This window comes from Phasianus colchicus, chromosome 2 (assembly GCF_987193195.1).
Source record: "Phasianus colchicus chromosome 2, bPhaCol1.hap1.1, whole genome shotgun sequence".
In the NCBI taxonomy this organism is placed as follows: domain Eukaryota; kingdom Metazoa; phylum Chordata; class Aves; order Galliformes; family Phasianidae; genus Phasianus; species Phasianus colchicus.
In genome coordinates this window covers 107,860,884-107,877,602 of record NC_143437.1, presented here as the reverse complement: position 1 = coordinate 107,877,602, position 16,719 = coordinate 107,860,884, and the positions used below count along the sequence as shown (strand labels likewise).

General features: G+C 42.7%; 1 protein-coding gene across 1 annotated transcript in view; it reads right to left on the bottom strand.

The window, feature by feature from the left end:
• Positions 1-16,719, bottom strand: part of PKHD1 (PKHD1 ciliary IPT domain containing fibrocystin/polyductin) — a 242,386-nt gene that overhangs the window by 7,720 nt on the left and 217,947 nt on the right. The window contains exons 61-64 of the mRNA XM_090136629.1: positions 9,058-9,181; positions 8,088-8,175; positions 3,646-3,753; positions 511-666 (exon numbers count right to left, since the gene is read on the bottom strand). Coding sequence (XP_089992755.1) covers positions 511-666; positions 3,646-3,753; positions 8,088-8,175; positions 9,058-9,181 — 476 coding nt within the window. The remainder of the gene's footprint in view (positions 1-510; positions 667-3,645; positions 3,754-8,087; positions 8,176-9,057; positions 9,182-16,719) is intronic.

Sequence of the window (16,719 nt, the reverse complement as noted above, 5' to 3'; positions counted from 1 at the left end):
TATAGCTCTGAATTATGAATAATAATGCTAATTAATGACCTTTGCAGAGTTTTCACTAAGTGGCACTGTCCACCTGAACAATTAGAAAGAAGAAAGGGAAGGGGGAGGGGAAGGGGAAGGAGGGAAAAGAAAAGGGAAGGGAAGGGAAGGGAAGGGAAGGGAAGGGAAGGGAAGGGAAGGGAAGGGAAGGGAAGGGAAGGGAAGGGAAGGGAAGGGAAGGGAAGGGAAGGGAAGGGAAGGGAAGGGAAGGGAAGGGAAGGGAAGGGAAGGGAAGGGAAGGGAAGAGATTATGTAACTAGACAAACCCATTCTGAGTTTATCCAAAGCCAGAAGATGTTAAAAATAGGAAACCTATCAGGCTATACTTGTGTAAAAGTCACATACAGCCTTAAACAGTCTGCCCAGTTTGTATTACCATTGCTTCTAAATTGTGCTGCAGCCAGTCTGGAAATCTGTCAAATGAAAAAGGGAGTCTCCAAATATAAATTTTAATGGACATTTCCAACTTACTGTTGTTTTTGCTCTTCTTGAACCAGCAGAGCACAAGAGTGAGGACAAATGCAGATGCTATTGCACTCAGTAAGACAACAAGAATGAAGCTGGCCTTTTCTCCAGCGGGCACAGGGAAGATGGTGAACGGCTGAGATAGCACAGTGAATTTAGCTCCTGAGAATTCAAAGCAGTCAGAGTGTATTGCCAAAGTAAGGACACTGGTTTCACAATTAAAACACCAAGGTATAGCCTTCCCACAGTTTTACTGCTCTAAAAATGCATGCAGAAACAGCCCCAAAGTCCATTCTTCCACACATCCAACATTAACCAACAATATTGAGTCAGGAATGAGTATTGGGATAAACCAAATATGTAACAACATTTCTTCAATAGCTGTCAAGCATTAAGTTCTTCCTGAAGCAGAGACAGTCTCTTTGTATTTAACTGTGCAGGCTACCAAACCCAGAAAATATGTTCAGAAAATTTTTGTCTGTGAGACAAAACAGATCAGGACCAGTCAGGAAATGTGCATATTCTATCTAACAAGACTGAGAAACTGGTTGCAATGAGAAAGGTGCTGATTCATGTGCAGTTTTTGCAAGTAACATGTCACTTATTTGAATGTAAATGATGGGGAATCTAGAAACACTGACTAGCATTTAGTTTAAATCCATGAAAGCACATCATAATGACAGTGAGCATATCAACAGGAATCATAGACTCACAGAGTCACAGAGTGGTTTGGGTTGGAAAGGGCCTTTAAGATCCTCTAGTTCCAAGCCCCTGCTATAGGCAGGGACCCCTCTCACCAGACCAGTTTGCTCAAAACTCCATCCAGCCTAGAGCTGCATGTTTCCATTTCACTGTAAATACTTCAAAGCACACAAACTTTGGGTAATGTTCTTCACTCAGAGATCCCACAGTTTTCTCCAAATGAGATCAGAATCAAACCAGGCTCTGCTCATCTGTGGCCAAGAGTTAATTGGCTCTCCACATCTGAGCTACAAAGTCTGGAAGATGACGAACACTGCTCACTTCCAACATCAGAAATACAAAAGGGTTTTGATCCCTTGTGTCTTTGCTTTTTCAGTGGTACTGATACATGATCTAAGGCCTAAGAAATTGATGCAAAACCTTCAGTTGTGAAAGTGCCTGGCACATTCAGATCTGGGTTGACTCCCCCAGGAAACATCCTCCCAGAGTCTAGACTTAGCATGAGCCTTGGACCACTTATTATTAGTCCAAACGCCACTGTCTTAATAATGTCAACATGCATATATTTCTTTTACTTCTAGTCCCCATTCTAATAATAAAAATGAAAAACCTTTTTTCATCAATTCATTGAAAAATGTGAAGCGGTGTCAGGTGGAGGTTTCTGGATGTGGATAACTAGCTGTAAGTGCTTTTATATGAAACTAATTAGCTTTGTATCACTACTGTCCACCCAAACAAAGTAGAGCTTCATCAGAACAGTGTCGGAAGGAAGCTTCAGCTGGGAAAAATTTGCCTGCAGACATAGGCATGTATGAACTTCAGCTTAGAAGAGAGAAGTAACCTCATAGGTACTGAAGACACTACACAGATGAGTTCTTAAAGGCTGCATTTCACACTGATAGTTTTCAAGCAGGCTGCTGTTGGTTTAAATGGAAAGTGGGTGGATGGAGCCCACTGGGATCTATATCACATAAATAAATGTTACTGCAAAACAAGGAGCAGGACCATGCAGCAGTGCTATGAACAGACCACTCTCCCCAGGAACCACCATTAAAACAATTGAAATGACTGTATTCAACAACAGCAGCATCTTCTGAGTTGTCTCCAAATTGAAGAAGCCTGAATCACTTATGCCAGAAATACATTCATTGAAACTTATCACAAATGCCTACTGTTTGTTTAATGTTTGTTTGTTTATCCCAAACAATAAGCAAATATCTTCAGGAAGAGTTTGGTAGTATTAAAAGTCTTTTTATTGACTACAGCCTGGTTCCCAATTACAAATGAGCAAAGGGTGTTGCTTGTTTGCTTCTACAGTGCATATTAAGTGTTCAGTGCTCTGATTTGCACAGGTCATACCTACATGGATGCACTAGCTGTCTTTACTCACAGCTTTAAACATCTCATTGCAACACTGACGAGCTTGTTGTTTCATAAGAGATCTGCATTTGACCTCCGTTCAGAGGAAAGAAGACTTTGTGACTCCTGTGTAGTAGATTTTAAAACACATTTCTTTAAGCCACACTTCCCACTAAAGAGTCAGATCCTGTGAGGTGCTGATTTTCCATCTGCTCTCCCTGAAGTGAAGGCAATGGGAGCTGTGGGTGTTCAGCTGCATCCACCCTCACATGGACAGATGTTCCCCCTCTGGAGGCTCACCTCTAGTATTTCCTGCACCATCATTTTCCCTTTGCAAAGACACAGGGAACATTTGATGTTGAGCAGTCACTTGTGATTAGGAAGAGCAAAGGTTTCTCATTAAAAATAAAACAATAATAATTTAAAAAACATATAGGTTTAAATCCAGGGTAGGAAAGGATTTCTTGGGTTAGAAATCCATGCTATTGTATGTGCTGTGTTATACATTAATATCCACAAGTGTATCGAGTTCCACCCAAAAGCAATTGATCTTCTGCTCACATATTTCTTATCTATTGAGATACAGTGTTCAGGAAAAAAAAAGAAAAAGAAGAAGAAAAAAAAAAAGCACTCTAAATCTCTAAACGTAAGTAATATTCTAACTTTTTAGCTCGGATATTTTTCATTAGCCCCTTCCACCTGGTCATGTCACCTGTCTGATATATCTGCCTTCCAGTTTAACCAAGCCACACTATCTTGGAGTTTTCTCATTAAAAAAATGCTCTTTCTTCCCTTCATTCTTCACACCTACTCCATTTTGAGAGGATTTCTGAACATGGGTAAAGAAAATGATCTCCAGTCTTTCAAAGGAATATTCAGCAGGGCTTTGTGCAGCTGCACAGACAGCTCCTCACCCCTCTTGGAGCTATTTCTCTCCTTCCTTCCTATGCTTCTTTGTACCTGAAAGGCATCAGGTTATATTTATATACACTCATACATAATAGCAGAAGAGAAACTTTACACATAACTCTCTTTATAAACTCAGTGTTTTGGCCACAGGATGCCAAAAGTGGATCTTACCTGGTGGTGATGTGACAGTGAACACGAGGTTCCAGTTGGTGCCTGAGCTGGAGACAGCCAGATTGGAAAAGCTTGCACGTCCACCTATGACCTGTACTTCAGTGAGCCCTGCAGAACAATTTAAAAAACAAACTGCCATCAGCAGCTTCCGGATAAGCATGACTCAAGTCCTTCAAAAAAAAGGAGCAACAGAATCTTTATCAGGGTCTGCCCCATCCCTGCAGACAGCCAAGGTCAGGCTGGATGGAGCTCTGAGCACTGATGGAGCTGTGGGTGTCCCTGTTCATGGCAGGGAGTATCAGTAAGACCTCCTGTCCTACTGATAAAACATTCCGAACTTTCTCCAGCCCTGCCAGAAGCTTTGAAAGGGATTTGGCCATGAAGAATGTCTATGGTGATGATCCTATGATCATGCAGGAGAGATTTTCAGTTGGAAAACTAGCATGGGGAGCACGAAAATGAAACCTAGGAGAGACATTAGCCGTCACTTTACCTCTTGTTCTAAGCTGTAAGGGAATGTTTTCTGATCCAGCCTTTACGTGTGTTACGGTTTCTATTTTTGTAGTCTCATTTTAAAATTTGTAATTTACTTTGCAACTGGATCTCCATTTTATTGTGTGTGTTTTTGAGTACTGGCCAAGTATTGGCCCTCGAGCAATGTTGACCGGGTCTGGGCTTCATTCAGACTCTTGGAGTGAAAAGGCTAAAATCTGAAAGACTGACAAATTCCAAAATGTTAGTTCAGGTGGGGGCGAGAAGTCAGAAATTCCTTTGGATGCTGGAGTTGATCCAGTGATCACAAACACAGACTTTCTCCTGCCTGGAGACAACACGTAGCCGCCACTTGCTTTACGAAGCAGGTGGTTTGGCATTTTATTGCAGTCGAGAAATAGAGGTGAAGGTGCATTAAGACTGAATGTGAGGAGCATGTTTATATCCTTCCATCCCAATACCCTGAGTAGTGAAGAAAGTGGGGAAGCAGAAAACATTGTGAGACACTTTATAATCAGGCATCCATAGCAATGCTCAGCAGGTGGGGAAGGGCTTTTGACTGCAAGAATTTATCTCATAACAACGAATATCTTACAGCATCAAACCTCCTCTGTTCCCATAGCTCTCTATGGCTTGGGATAAACTCATCCCAGCTTGGATTTTCCTGTTGTACTTTTATTAATGATCTAATGACCTAAGTTTGCGAAACGTCAAGGATATTAGCTATCAATATATGGAATCATCTTTACATTCCAGCTGTATGTAAAGACTTGCATAGAGATGTCCAGTTCTCTTTCACTTCCTTGCTTCTCAAATGCACTCACACAATCTTAGAAAGCACAAAGAAAATAAATGGCATTTATTTCACACATGTCTATGAACAGGAGACTGACCAAAAGAGGCATCTGTATCTGTGACTGTAGCATTATGCTCTCCCACCCTGGCCTGTACCTTCAAAAGTAAAGAAAGAAGGCAAGATCTTCTGTCTCTATTAGGCATGTAAGTTAGCACTAAAGCATCTCTGCTGGTGGACTGCAAGGTAATCCAAGGGAAACAATTTCTCCAGTCTCTGCCACTATCCATGTGGCCAAAAAGGCCAATGGCAATCCTGGCTTGGATCAGCAATAGTGCAGCCAGCAGAAGAACGAGATGTTTGCTCCCCTGTACTCAGCTCTGGTTAGGCTGCACCTTGAGTAATGTGTTCAGGTTTGGGCCCCTCACTACAAGAAAGATATTGAGGCACTGGAACGTGTCCAGAGAAGGACAACAGAGTTGTGAGGGATCTGGCGCACAAGTGTTATGGGAAGTGGCTGAAGGAACTGGGATGGGTCTGTCTGGAACAGAGGGGGCTCACAGGAGATTTCATCATCCCTACAGTGCCACGAAAGGAGGTTGTGATGAGGTGGGGGTCAGTCTTTGCTTCTGGGAAACAGTGATAGGACGAGAGGTGACAGCTTCAAGTTGTGCCAGGGGGGCTCAGGTTGGATATCAGGTTGGATCTCAGAGCAGTGATGCAGTGGCACAACTGCCCAAGGAGGTGGTGGGGTCACCATCCCCGAGGGTGATCCAGAAAAGGGTAGATGTGGCACTGAGAGACAGTTAGTGGGCAGGGTGAGGGTGGGCTGGGGTTGCACTTGATGATTTAAAGATCTTTCCCAACCTTAATGACTCTATGATTCTATAATTCTATGCTGCATTCAAACAGCCAACTGAGATTTCTTCTTGCTGTGCTAACTTCTGAACCATGGCCAGCAACTGCTAGAGAGGGGGTTTCGAGCAGAAGCATGCTACATGCTATATATGACCTTCTTTATGCTAGTATGTCTTGACTACCATGATTTCTCTCATCTCTGATACCATAACACCACTGTTACAGAGAGTTCTGTCATCCAAACACTTGATAACTGCCATTTCTTGTCTGCACTGAAGCCTGGAGTACTGTACTGTACTCCTCAACATAGACTATCTGCTTTCAGGCACATATGCTTCAAAGCTCAGAATATTATAGATATATATGTGAGTCTTCACAAAGATCTCTCAGGCAAACTGGTATTTAACGCAGAAGCAAGCTAATTTGGTGCTAAACTACTTTCCATGAGGCAGTTTGGCTGCTGTCAGATGAAGCAGCCTCAGTGTGCTAGACAGGACCCATTTCGATTAAATGCTGCTTTCATACGCTTCAAAAGACGAGTACAATAAGGACGTTTGTCAAAGGAAAAACTGCAGCAAACTATTACATGCGGAACATCTGTACGACGCAGTTCATTCTTTGCTGGAGTTTATTGACTATTAATTTGATGCATGTATCTTTTAAAGAACGTGAATTGCATTTCTCTGCAGTGACTTCTCTTTCTTTTTTATTTCTTTCTTTTGTGTTGTCTTGCATTTCTTCTCCTTTCCTTTCCTTTCCTTTCCTTTCCTTTCCTTTCCTTTCCTTTCCTTTCCTTTCCTTTCCTTTCCTTTCCTTTCCTTTCCTTTCCTTTCCTTTCCTTTCCTTTCCTTTCCTTTCCTTTCCTTTCCTTTCCTTTCCTTTCCTTTCCTTTCCTTTCCTTTCCTTTCCTTTCCTTTCCTTTCCTTTCCTTTCCTTTCCTTTCCTTTCCTTTCCTTTCCTTTCCTTTCCTTTCCTTTCCTTTCCTTTCCTTTCCTTTCCTTTCCTTTCCTTTCCTTTCCTTTCCTTTCCTTTCCTTTCCTTTCCTTTCCTTTCCTTTCCTTTCCTTTCCTTTCCTTTCCTTTCCTTTCCTTTCCTTTCCTTTCCTTTCCTTTCCTTTCCTTCCCTCCCTCCCTCCCTCCTTCCCTTCCTCCCTCCCTCCCTCCCTCCCTCCCTCCCTCCCTTCCTTCCTTCCTTCCTTCCTTCCTTCCTTCCTTCCTTCCTTCCTTCCTTCCTTCCTTCCTTCCTTCCTTCCTTCCTTCCTTCCTTCCTTCCTTCCTTCCTTCCTTCCTTCACTGTTGGCCAGTAGCTAACTCAACATTCAGACTTAGATTAGTCTAGATTCCCTAAGAAGGCATGAAAAGCCTAAAATGAAAAGACTAAATGATTTCCCATCCTGAAAACACAGAACTTCAACAAGGTAGGAGCTATTTCTAATTAACAAAAACATGAACTGGGCCCAAAGGATTAGAACTCTATCTATGGCATGAGAAACACTTATCTTCTCCAAGTGTTAATTTTTAAATCAAAGCTAACACATATATGGCCTTATTATTACAAACAATTCCTTACTGATATTAGGAAGATTCAGTATTCAGCATGCACACCGTTTGCTTACATTTAAAGGTTTTAGCAATTAACATTATGATGCTTTATAATCGATTTCATTTCCATTTTCTAGTTTACAAGCATATGATCATCCACAGGTTTTTGGTTCAGCACTATACTTAAACAAGGATCTATATCTGAGCGTGTTCATAGTCTCAATAACCTCAAGGGAAATACTCACATGCTTAGAGTTAATCATGAGTTCAGGTCTTTTGATAAATGAGGACCAGAAGGGAAACATTTAAATCCCTCATGAAAAACATTTTCACATTGAAGTATGCTAATTAAAAACAATAGGCAGTTGTTTCTGTCTGTACTTGGCCTGAACATTTTCTAGGACAAACAGATTGTCGTTGACTCTAAGGAAATTACCCTAATTAACATTAGCTGCAAATCAGGTATTGGGATTTCTAATTCTCCATTCGTTCATTTTTTGATCTATGATAAATCTTTTCAAGATAAACTATTGGATTCGCTCCCTTTAAGTTGCCAGAGTACAAAAACACTTTGTATAAAGACACAACCTGGAAGTCCACACAACCTCTTCCAATTCAACGTTCTGTTTTTTTTTTTTATCATTGAGGCTAAATTTCAAACCCAATCCTTTTCTGGGAGGATTTCACCATAAATTCGTCAGCGTCACTTCCCATAATTGCTTTGCTGTAACTCCTGCCATAAGAAAACACGTCCAAACCTTTTAGCACAGCCTCAGAGGAGCCCTTGAGGTGAGCTGAAACAACCCAGGGTTCTGAGGGAGGGCCCAGTGTGTCAACTCTTCGACCCTGGGAAGAAAAACAAAACAGAAGAATTAAGCTAAGTAGATAACTTTGACATAATCGTGGCTTCTAAGTTCGTTCTAATAGTAGAAAACGCCTTCTACAGGAGCTGCAGGCTGAGCAGCATATTGCACAGCCCAAAGCATAAGATGAGTATGTGTAGAGGACTGAAGACAAACAGAAAGAAGCTGGAAGTCTCGTGCCTAACGGTTGTAAAACAAGTCTCATGTTGAATGAATATCCAGAGCCAGCTTTACTGTAAAACAACAGCAATTCACCAACAGCAGAGAACTCATTGGACCTACTTTACTACTTCCAAGACTTGTGTTCGTACCTCTGGCGTGGCTGTGCTGCATCACATGAATGGCCAACCACGTTCTAGATATGCTGACCTCCACAAAGCTCTGCTCTGCATTGTGCAGACTTGCTTGGCCAGACCAGGAGGCACCATTAGACACTCTCTGTCATCACAGAATCATTGAATTGCTAGAGTTGGAAGAGATCATGAAGGAGATCAACCACCCTTCCATGGACAGGGACACCTACAGCTCCATTAGATGCTCAGAGTCCCATCCAGCTGAGAATGTCAGTCTTCGTAATTGTTTTGAAGGTCTCTCATTCCTCAAAGTTATCCACTAAGCATCAGGACCATGTCAGAAAACTGCACACGACTGATTCTCCAACACAGATCTAACACTCGCAGGGAGAAGCTGAAAAAGACATCTCACAATAGCAATGACTGCTTATTTATGCTATCCTTTGTCATATGTATTTGTGCAGCTATTCTACGCTGTACTTCGGTCAGTCTCATAGCTTCTGGATTGCTTGGAAATGTCAAAATCATACAGTATGAATAAAAATGTCCACTCACAAAGGGGCAAATCCTACCTTCTTATCCAGGAAAACGATTTGTGGCTGCACAGGAAGCTGCTTTTCGATTTCTCCATCTGAAGGCTGCACATGAACAGAAATGCTATAGGGCCTCACATACAAACAGGTTCCTGGGTGCTGTCTGCTTCCATTTTGTTTCACGTGCAAAAATAAACAAACAAAGAAATAAATAAATCAGAAAATTGCTATTTATACCTAAAGCTAATCCCAGAGGTAATTAACAGCGCTATGTTACTTTCTGTTCACAGAACTTTCTACTGTGCTGTCTGCATAGAAAAGGTCCCTCTAGACCAGGTTGCTCAAAGTCCCATCCAATCAAAGCCAGGCTGGATGGGGCTGTGAGCAATGTGGTCTAGAGGGAGGTGTCCCTGCCTATAGCAGGGGGTTGGAACAGAATGATTTAAGGGTCCCTTCCAACCCAAACCATTCTATGATTCTATGATTCAATATTCCATGTCTGTCGTGAGTAGGACTAAAAAGTTACTGATTAACCTTATGGTGGCACTTCGATTCGTGGGATGAGAGCAGCATGCATGGAACTGTGAAACAAGCATCATTTTGTAGAGACAACAATATCAAATTTTAATAAACGATCTCTTTGTTCCTATCCTGTTTGCAGATGGGAAATTGAGAAATGTAAAAAATAAACGGCTCTTAGACAAGGAAATTATGGATTGAGAACTGTAATACCATGGCCCCCAAAGTCTCTGTTCCATTGCACTGAGAATGATGGAGGCTGCAAATACTTACTGTCCAGATGAACCACTTCCAGAAAGTATCTTTGAGATCCTCTAAAAACAAAATTTCAGTTCTTCTACGCAAGCACAGCACTTATAGTGCTTTAATGCATTTCTGCATCTCATAATTCCTGCACTACTTCTCATTATCTGTGAAGTCTGTGCACCTATATACAGCAGTATACAGACACCCCGTTGAAAGACATCAGTTTTCCAAGACTTGAAATTTAAATTAGAGAATCCCAGGAGAGGGCTTTTGCATTTGAATACAGAACCAACATTTTATTCTGAGCCTACATCATTTCATTCCTTCTCTCAGTGCTTTGTGTCATTTAGCATCTCTTTTACATATATATGTGTATATGTATATATACTTCTAATCTGCAATTGTCGTGAAGCGACTGGGGGTTTCATATTGTCTGAAATGAAAGGAAGAAAGGCACTCATTCATCTCCAGAGCCTGCTTAAAGGTGCTTACAAACAGAAGATATATGGAATATCAGTTTCCTTAGGTTTAACTCAGGGTTTGATTTTTTGAGGGGGGTGTTACTACGCATTACAAAGCAGAAACTGCTTATGTTGGAGCTGAAGAAAAATACTGGCCTGAAAAATGGACACTGGAAGACCAAATAAAATCACAGAATCACCAGGACTGGAAAAGACCTCCAAGATCATCCAGTCCAACCATTCACCTACCACTAATATTTTCCCACTAAACCATTCCCTTAGCAGCAGGTCTGTATGATTCCTGAATGCCTTCCAGTAATGGTGATTCCACCACATCCATGAGCATCCCTTTCCAGTGCATTATCACTGAATATTTTCTAATATCTAAGATATTCATATCTAAGATATCTAATATCTAAGACATTTTTCCCAATATCCATCCTGAACCTCCCCTGGAGCAACTTGAGGCCATTCCCTGTCATCATAGCTATTAAAGCTTTAATGACACCTGAAGTCTCAAGAGCTGACTCAAGGATTTTTTTTAAAAAAAGAACATTTGGCTTGGCTCTTCTTTTTTTTTTTTGAGTGTGGGAAATTCAGAAGGGCAATGATACATAGGAAATCCACGTCAAAGGCACCAAGGCATTCATCTGTGCTCTTTTCTACCTCCTTCCTTAATGAGCAATCAGCACTTTAACTTAAACCCACTTCAGGCACAACACACCAAGTCACTCCTGATATGGTGGAGTTCAGCAATTTCTGTGAGCTCTCTGGTTCCAACTGAGTCCAGATAAGTTCAAGTGAATCTTGACATGGCTTCTTAAGCAAGAAAAAAATACCAAAACCCAAAAACAAACAAATAAACAAGCAAACAAAAACCAAAACAACAACAACAAAACCCTCAAAAACATTAAGTTTCTCTCCCCAGTTTCTTTAAAACTGCTAAAAAGCAGGAAAAAGGTTGGAATGAAATGCCTCAGCTCCACACTCCAGACCTTACATGGGAAAATGGTGTTTGTGTTGCACATAAAGGAAGCCTGCTGCAAAATCTGTTTGTTGGAAGTAGAAATTCCTGCTCTCCAAACAGAGCAAATGGAAAAAGAAAGAGGAAAAAAAAAAAAAAGGAAGGAAGAAAGGAAGAAATTAAAAAGGAAGGAAAGAAAGAAGAAGGGAAAGGAAGGGAAGGGAAGGGAAGGGAAGGGAAGGGAAGGGAAGGGAAGGGAAGGGAAGGGAAGGGAAGGGAAGGGAAGGGAAGGGAAGGGAAGGGAAGGGAAGGGAAGGGAAGGGAAGGGAAGGGAAGGGAAGGGAAGGGAAGGGAAGGGAAGGGAAGGGAAGGGAAGGGAAGGGAAGGGAAGGGAAGGGAAGGGAAGGGAAGGGAAGGGAAGGGAAGGGAAGGGGAAGATGCAAAAAGAACCCAATCATAACAACAACAACAACAAAAAAAAGGCACAAAAGTAATACACAGATATGGTTAAGAACCAGTGTTTGTTTGCAGGTGATGAGAATCCAGCTAGCATAGCACAGAGCCTGGCATTTGTATTCTACATGGCCCAATGTTATTCCTGCTCTGAGGTAGCCCCTGCCTCGGGGTGCAGCCCTGTGTGCAGCAAGTCACTCTCCTATGCTTGGGTATTGGTGTGGAAGACCAGAGCATCCAGCTGCTTCCCTGCTGATTTCTGCTGCTAGGAAAATAGGTTTTCTTGGCACAGCTCTGCCTCTGGGAGACGGGAAATTGCTGTGCGTCAGAAGGGCTGGAGCAGGGAAATCTGCATTCCTCATGATGGACACGAAGAGCATGCTGTTTTGTTACCACCCTGAAATCTCACACTGGTAAGGAGCAGGCTGGTCTGAAATTCCCTGCTGACAGCACTTGACAGCAAGCAGCTCAGCTGCTCAGTGCCTTGCAGCTCTCCTAAAGGTGGCAAGCAAGCAGGCACTGCTCATGATACATGGGTCAGCAGTAAACTCAGGGTCAGGCTCCCAAACCTTCCACTGTCAGGGCTGTGGTCTAATGAAGATGCTGAGGCTCTGTAAGAAAGCAAGTGTCTGCTCTGTGGAATCATAGAATCATTCGGGTGCGTAAAAACTGCTCACCAAGGATCACCAAGTCCAATTGTTCAGTAGCAAGGAAGTTAGAGATTTTAGAAATCAGAGCATCTACTGCAGGTATCAAGGCATGACAGACTGACAGCCCATCACAGACTCTGGTTCTGGCCCAATAACAAAGCCTAAGACAACTCCCAGATGGTTTAGAAGCTAGCCAGAGACTCTTCTCCCCAGGCAGTTTGGTTGGGGCCACTCTGAAATGATGTGAGAAAGGATTTAATTTTATGGACATGGGCTGATCCATATAATCTGAACTTGTTGACAGAGCACGGTCCCTTGCATATTTAATTTACTCATAAACACAATTTAATTAAACTATTGTCTGGATATGCCTGCAGTACTAGTAGCATGGCATCAGTATACATCTTTGAAAGTGGAAGGAGTTTGGGAAGAATTTTTGGTATGATAACATCAAGATGCATCACTTGGTAAAGCCAAGAGGTTTTTATTTTGCTTCTGAAAAGAGGTGGCAGGGCCAAGGAGGATGCTGCCATAGTGAAAAGACAGACAATCTGAGGACTTCTATACAGCAAAGTAGGTGCAGATTCACTGGAATGGCTGTGAGTAGTTTTGCCTTTTGGAGAAGTGTCCTCTGTTGTCATATGGTGATGAGGTTGGCCATACACAAGGTGCCTGTGCCCCTTCTGCTGGATGTTTCAGCAGATTCCCATGATTTCCCATGTTATAGACAGAAACAGAAGCTACAGTGGAAAGCAGGTTTCAGCTTTCCCTAATAAACAAGTAAACAAAGTTATATTGATCATGTCTATTTATGAGGATGGGGCTGTTGGGCAGAAAGGACCCATGGTTGCTGATGTCTCTCTTGTTACATGTAGGCTGAGCAGTAAGACCTAAAATAAAAAAACCTGAGCACCTAAATGCATATGGAGACACAGCAACAGGGCCTGGGTTGGTGATGAACTGGGGTAAGAAGCAAGGAACTGAGCTATGCTCTGTGGCAAGGCTGGACAAGAGGAATATGCTTCCTTATCTAATCATTTGGAGGGCATTCATTTCTTGAAGCAAAGATGTCTTCGTTAAAGCTGGATATTTTGAGGCAGTTGAAAGCATCAGATAAGTTGGTGAGACTGAACAAGTTCTGAAAAAGTGGCTCAGGAACATCCAGACATGTCTCCCACATTAAGACAACCTTCCTCCCTGCTCAGATAGCTTTCCTTTTCCACTTTATGACCCCAGTGACACCAAAGGCTGAATGTGAGCAGTTGCCTGGCGGAGACAGCTGGAAGGGTCCTACGGGCTGGAGCAATGAGAAGTCATCCTAAAAAAAGAGACAGAAGGACCCTACTGGACCCACTCAAAGGTAAGGTAGGATGAGAGGACCCTTCAGAACCAGTCCATCCAACAGAAAGGAAACACCCTCCAACTTCATTAGCAGCTTCCATTAATCACTGGAGCTGAGTGGAAATACCTGTACTTAGAACTCTACCTGCTCATGGTGAGGAGCTAACCCAGGTCTCTTCCATAACACACTCCCAAAGCTTTCTGTCAGAGGAATGTCTTTTATTGAATGTAAGCAGCATCATGCCGGAGGTCAGAGCTTCACCGCCGCTGCATATCCCAAGGTAATATCACTTTAAGCTCCACATAAACTCTTAAACAGTTTCTATCCTAAAACCAGTCCGTAGGTGGTACAGTTTTTTACGATATGTTATAATAGTGCAATAAATCTGTTAGCTTAAAATCGAATCTCCGTGGCCTTTTAGAGAAATCATCATTAAATGCAAGGCCCTGTTAATGATGCCATCCCAGTGAAATTGTTTAATCTGCTAGGGGGGTGAAAGGTCACCAAATGAATTTTTTATAATACATCAACTTGACACGCAATAGGGAAAACTGTAATAGATAAAAGCAAAGGAAAAGGGCACTGTCTTCTTCTGATAGGTCAATAGCAGCCAAGAGAGTCACTCATCCACTTTTCCTTCACTACCATGCTCCTTTTCCATTTAATATGGACACCCAATTAATACCTCAGCACCATAGACAACCTCATTTTAGGTGAATTATAGCAATTTCTTCCCCCTTCTCTGAAATGAAAGTGATCACAATACATCATAGCATTGTGCGAATTAACGTTAATTGATTCGAGTTACCAAGCATTGATGGGCCACTTCTATAATCCGGCCCTTATTGGGAGCTGGAAGGGATGGAGGGAAGATTAGATTGCACCATCCGTTGCTTTGACGACGGCGGTCACCTGACGGCTTGTTAGACAGTTGTACGCTTCTATTGCTGGCCCCAGTGGGGTCGTCAGTAAACTGGAGTGATGTCCAAACATCATTACACGCTGCTCCGATATTAAAGCAAAGGGATTAGCACCTTATTGCAAGCAACCTGGATTTGTCATTGTGCTGTCGTTATCCAATTTCCAGATGATAATGTGACTGTGGCCTGCGGGCGCCAGGTCCTACAGCCAAACTGAGGGCTGTATATATATATATATATATCCGTATACATATATAGATATGTACACACATCCTTACAAAGACACGGAAACCAAAGCCACTTAACCCTTTGCTCACCAGGCTCCTGCTAACAAAGCATGTGGAAGAATTTGTCTCCCTTTTCCATGCGATGTCAAGAGTGTCAAGATGTGACACTGACACGGGTTGACCTCAGAGCCAACACAGCTGTCACTCGCTGCAATGTCACACCGGCCCAGCTCTACCAGTAGAGGCCTTGAGCAAGTCAGAATGGGGACAGGATGGACCCTTCAGAGACTTAGCTGTGCTGTGCGTTCACACCATGGAAATCATCAAAGGTGTAGATTTTACCACAGGCTCCATTAATGGTTAAGGGGGAAATCACATAGGTATGTAAGCCAAGCAGACGAGTGCCTGACTTGGGATCAGGTCTCTTTCCAGTCTCTAGAAAGCTGATGGGTATCCTCCTGACTCTCAGACGTACCCTTGAGCTGATCCCAACAGCTATAGCCTCTGGGAAAAAAGCAGAGAACCAGTAAAGTCTCCCCTTGGACTGATCCCCTTCGTCTTTAAACGATTAAATCCCTCAAAGATCCATATTGTTGCAGAGAAAATATGGCAATAAATCCCTCCTTCCTCCCACGGAGACCTGCCTCTTTGCTGACAGAGGTAGCACTCATTTTCCTGAGTTCTTCCCAACTCCAGCTTTCTCCACCTCTGCTCTTCCTTCCCCCTTCCTCCCTCCTGCTCCCTTCTCACAAAGGAGCTGGTTGATTTTTGGAAGTCTAGAGCTGGAGCAAGATGTGGATTCCGTCACAGCTACAGTGTGGGTAAAACTTGAGTCTGGGTGAGCACTGATGAAAATCTGTTATTATCTGCCCCATGTCTGTTGTCCAAAGGGATATTTCAGGGATTCCTTTGAAAACTTCCAATGGAAGCACTGGATTTACACAAGGATTGCATACAAACGGACAGACTACTCTGTCCCCGTTTTCTCTTTCCCCCAAGTCAAGCACTCAGTTTTATGGACAGACACCACCACACCCAGCAGTTTTCTGTACTGTGGCACTACAAGCAACCTGCACATAAATATGTCTGAAATAGGCAACCTCCCATAGGGAACCTGCTCCAGCAGAGGTTGGACTTGCTGATCCCCAGAGATCCCTTCCAACCTCTACGTGATTCTATGGTGTGCACCTCACGTTGGCAGATCCTTGAACTGCTGTTTACCAGTTTGAAAAGAGTTAGGAATTAAGAACAAAACACTGAAATTCATCCTGATTCTTACAACACAATACAATCATGACTTTTTACATGATATAACACTGTTTGTATGTGGTTAGCACCCACTTTAATCCCATTAGGTTTCTCATACCATCACTCCTACAACAGCCCATTACAGAATCCCAGTCCTCTGATTGGAAACCTTCTAAGTTTCACAGTAAATTTTTCCATGTGTTCCATAATTTAACTATATGGCTGAATAGAATCACAGAATCCTTAGAGTTGGAAGGGACCTTTAAAAACCATCTAGCCTAACTCCCCTGCAATGAACAGGGACGTGCACTGTCATCAGGACCCACAATCTTGTGGATGTTCATGTTCCTCAGGTGGTCATAATCTTCACTTACAGTAGGAGGGATGTTGCTCCCCCAGTCCCATCCTACCAAACCAAACATTTGAGGGCTGTGTGGTGAGCAGTTATCAGAGAGATCGAGGCAAAAAAGTTGTTAAGTACCTCAGCCTTCTCCTTGTCTGCTGTTACCAGCTTGCCTGTGTCACTCATAGGGTTGGTACACCCTCCTGGACTTCCCCTTTCTGGTTGAGGCACCTGCAGAAGCCTTTCTTGTTCTTCTCAGCATCCCTTGACAAGATCAGTTCAAGCTAGGCCTTGGCTTTCCTGACCTCATCCCTATGTATCCTGGTTG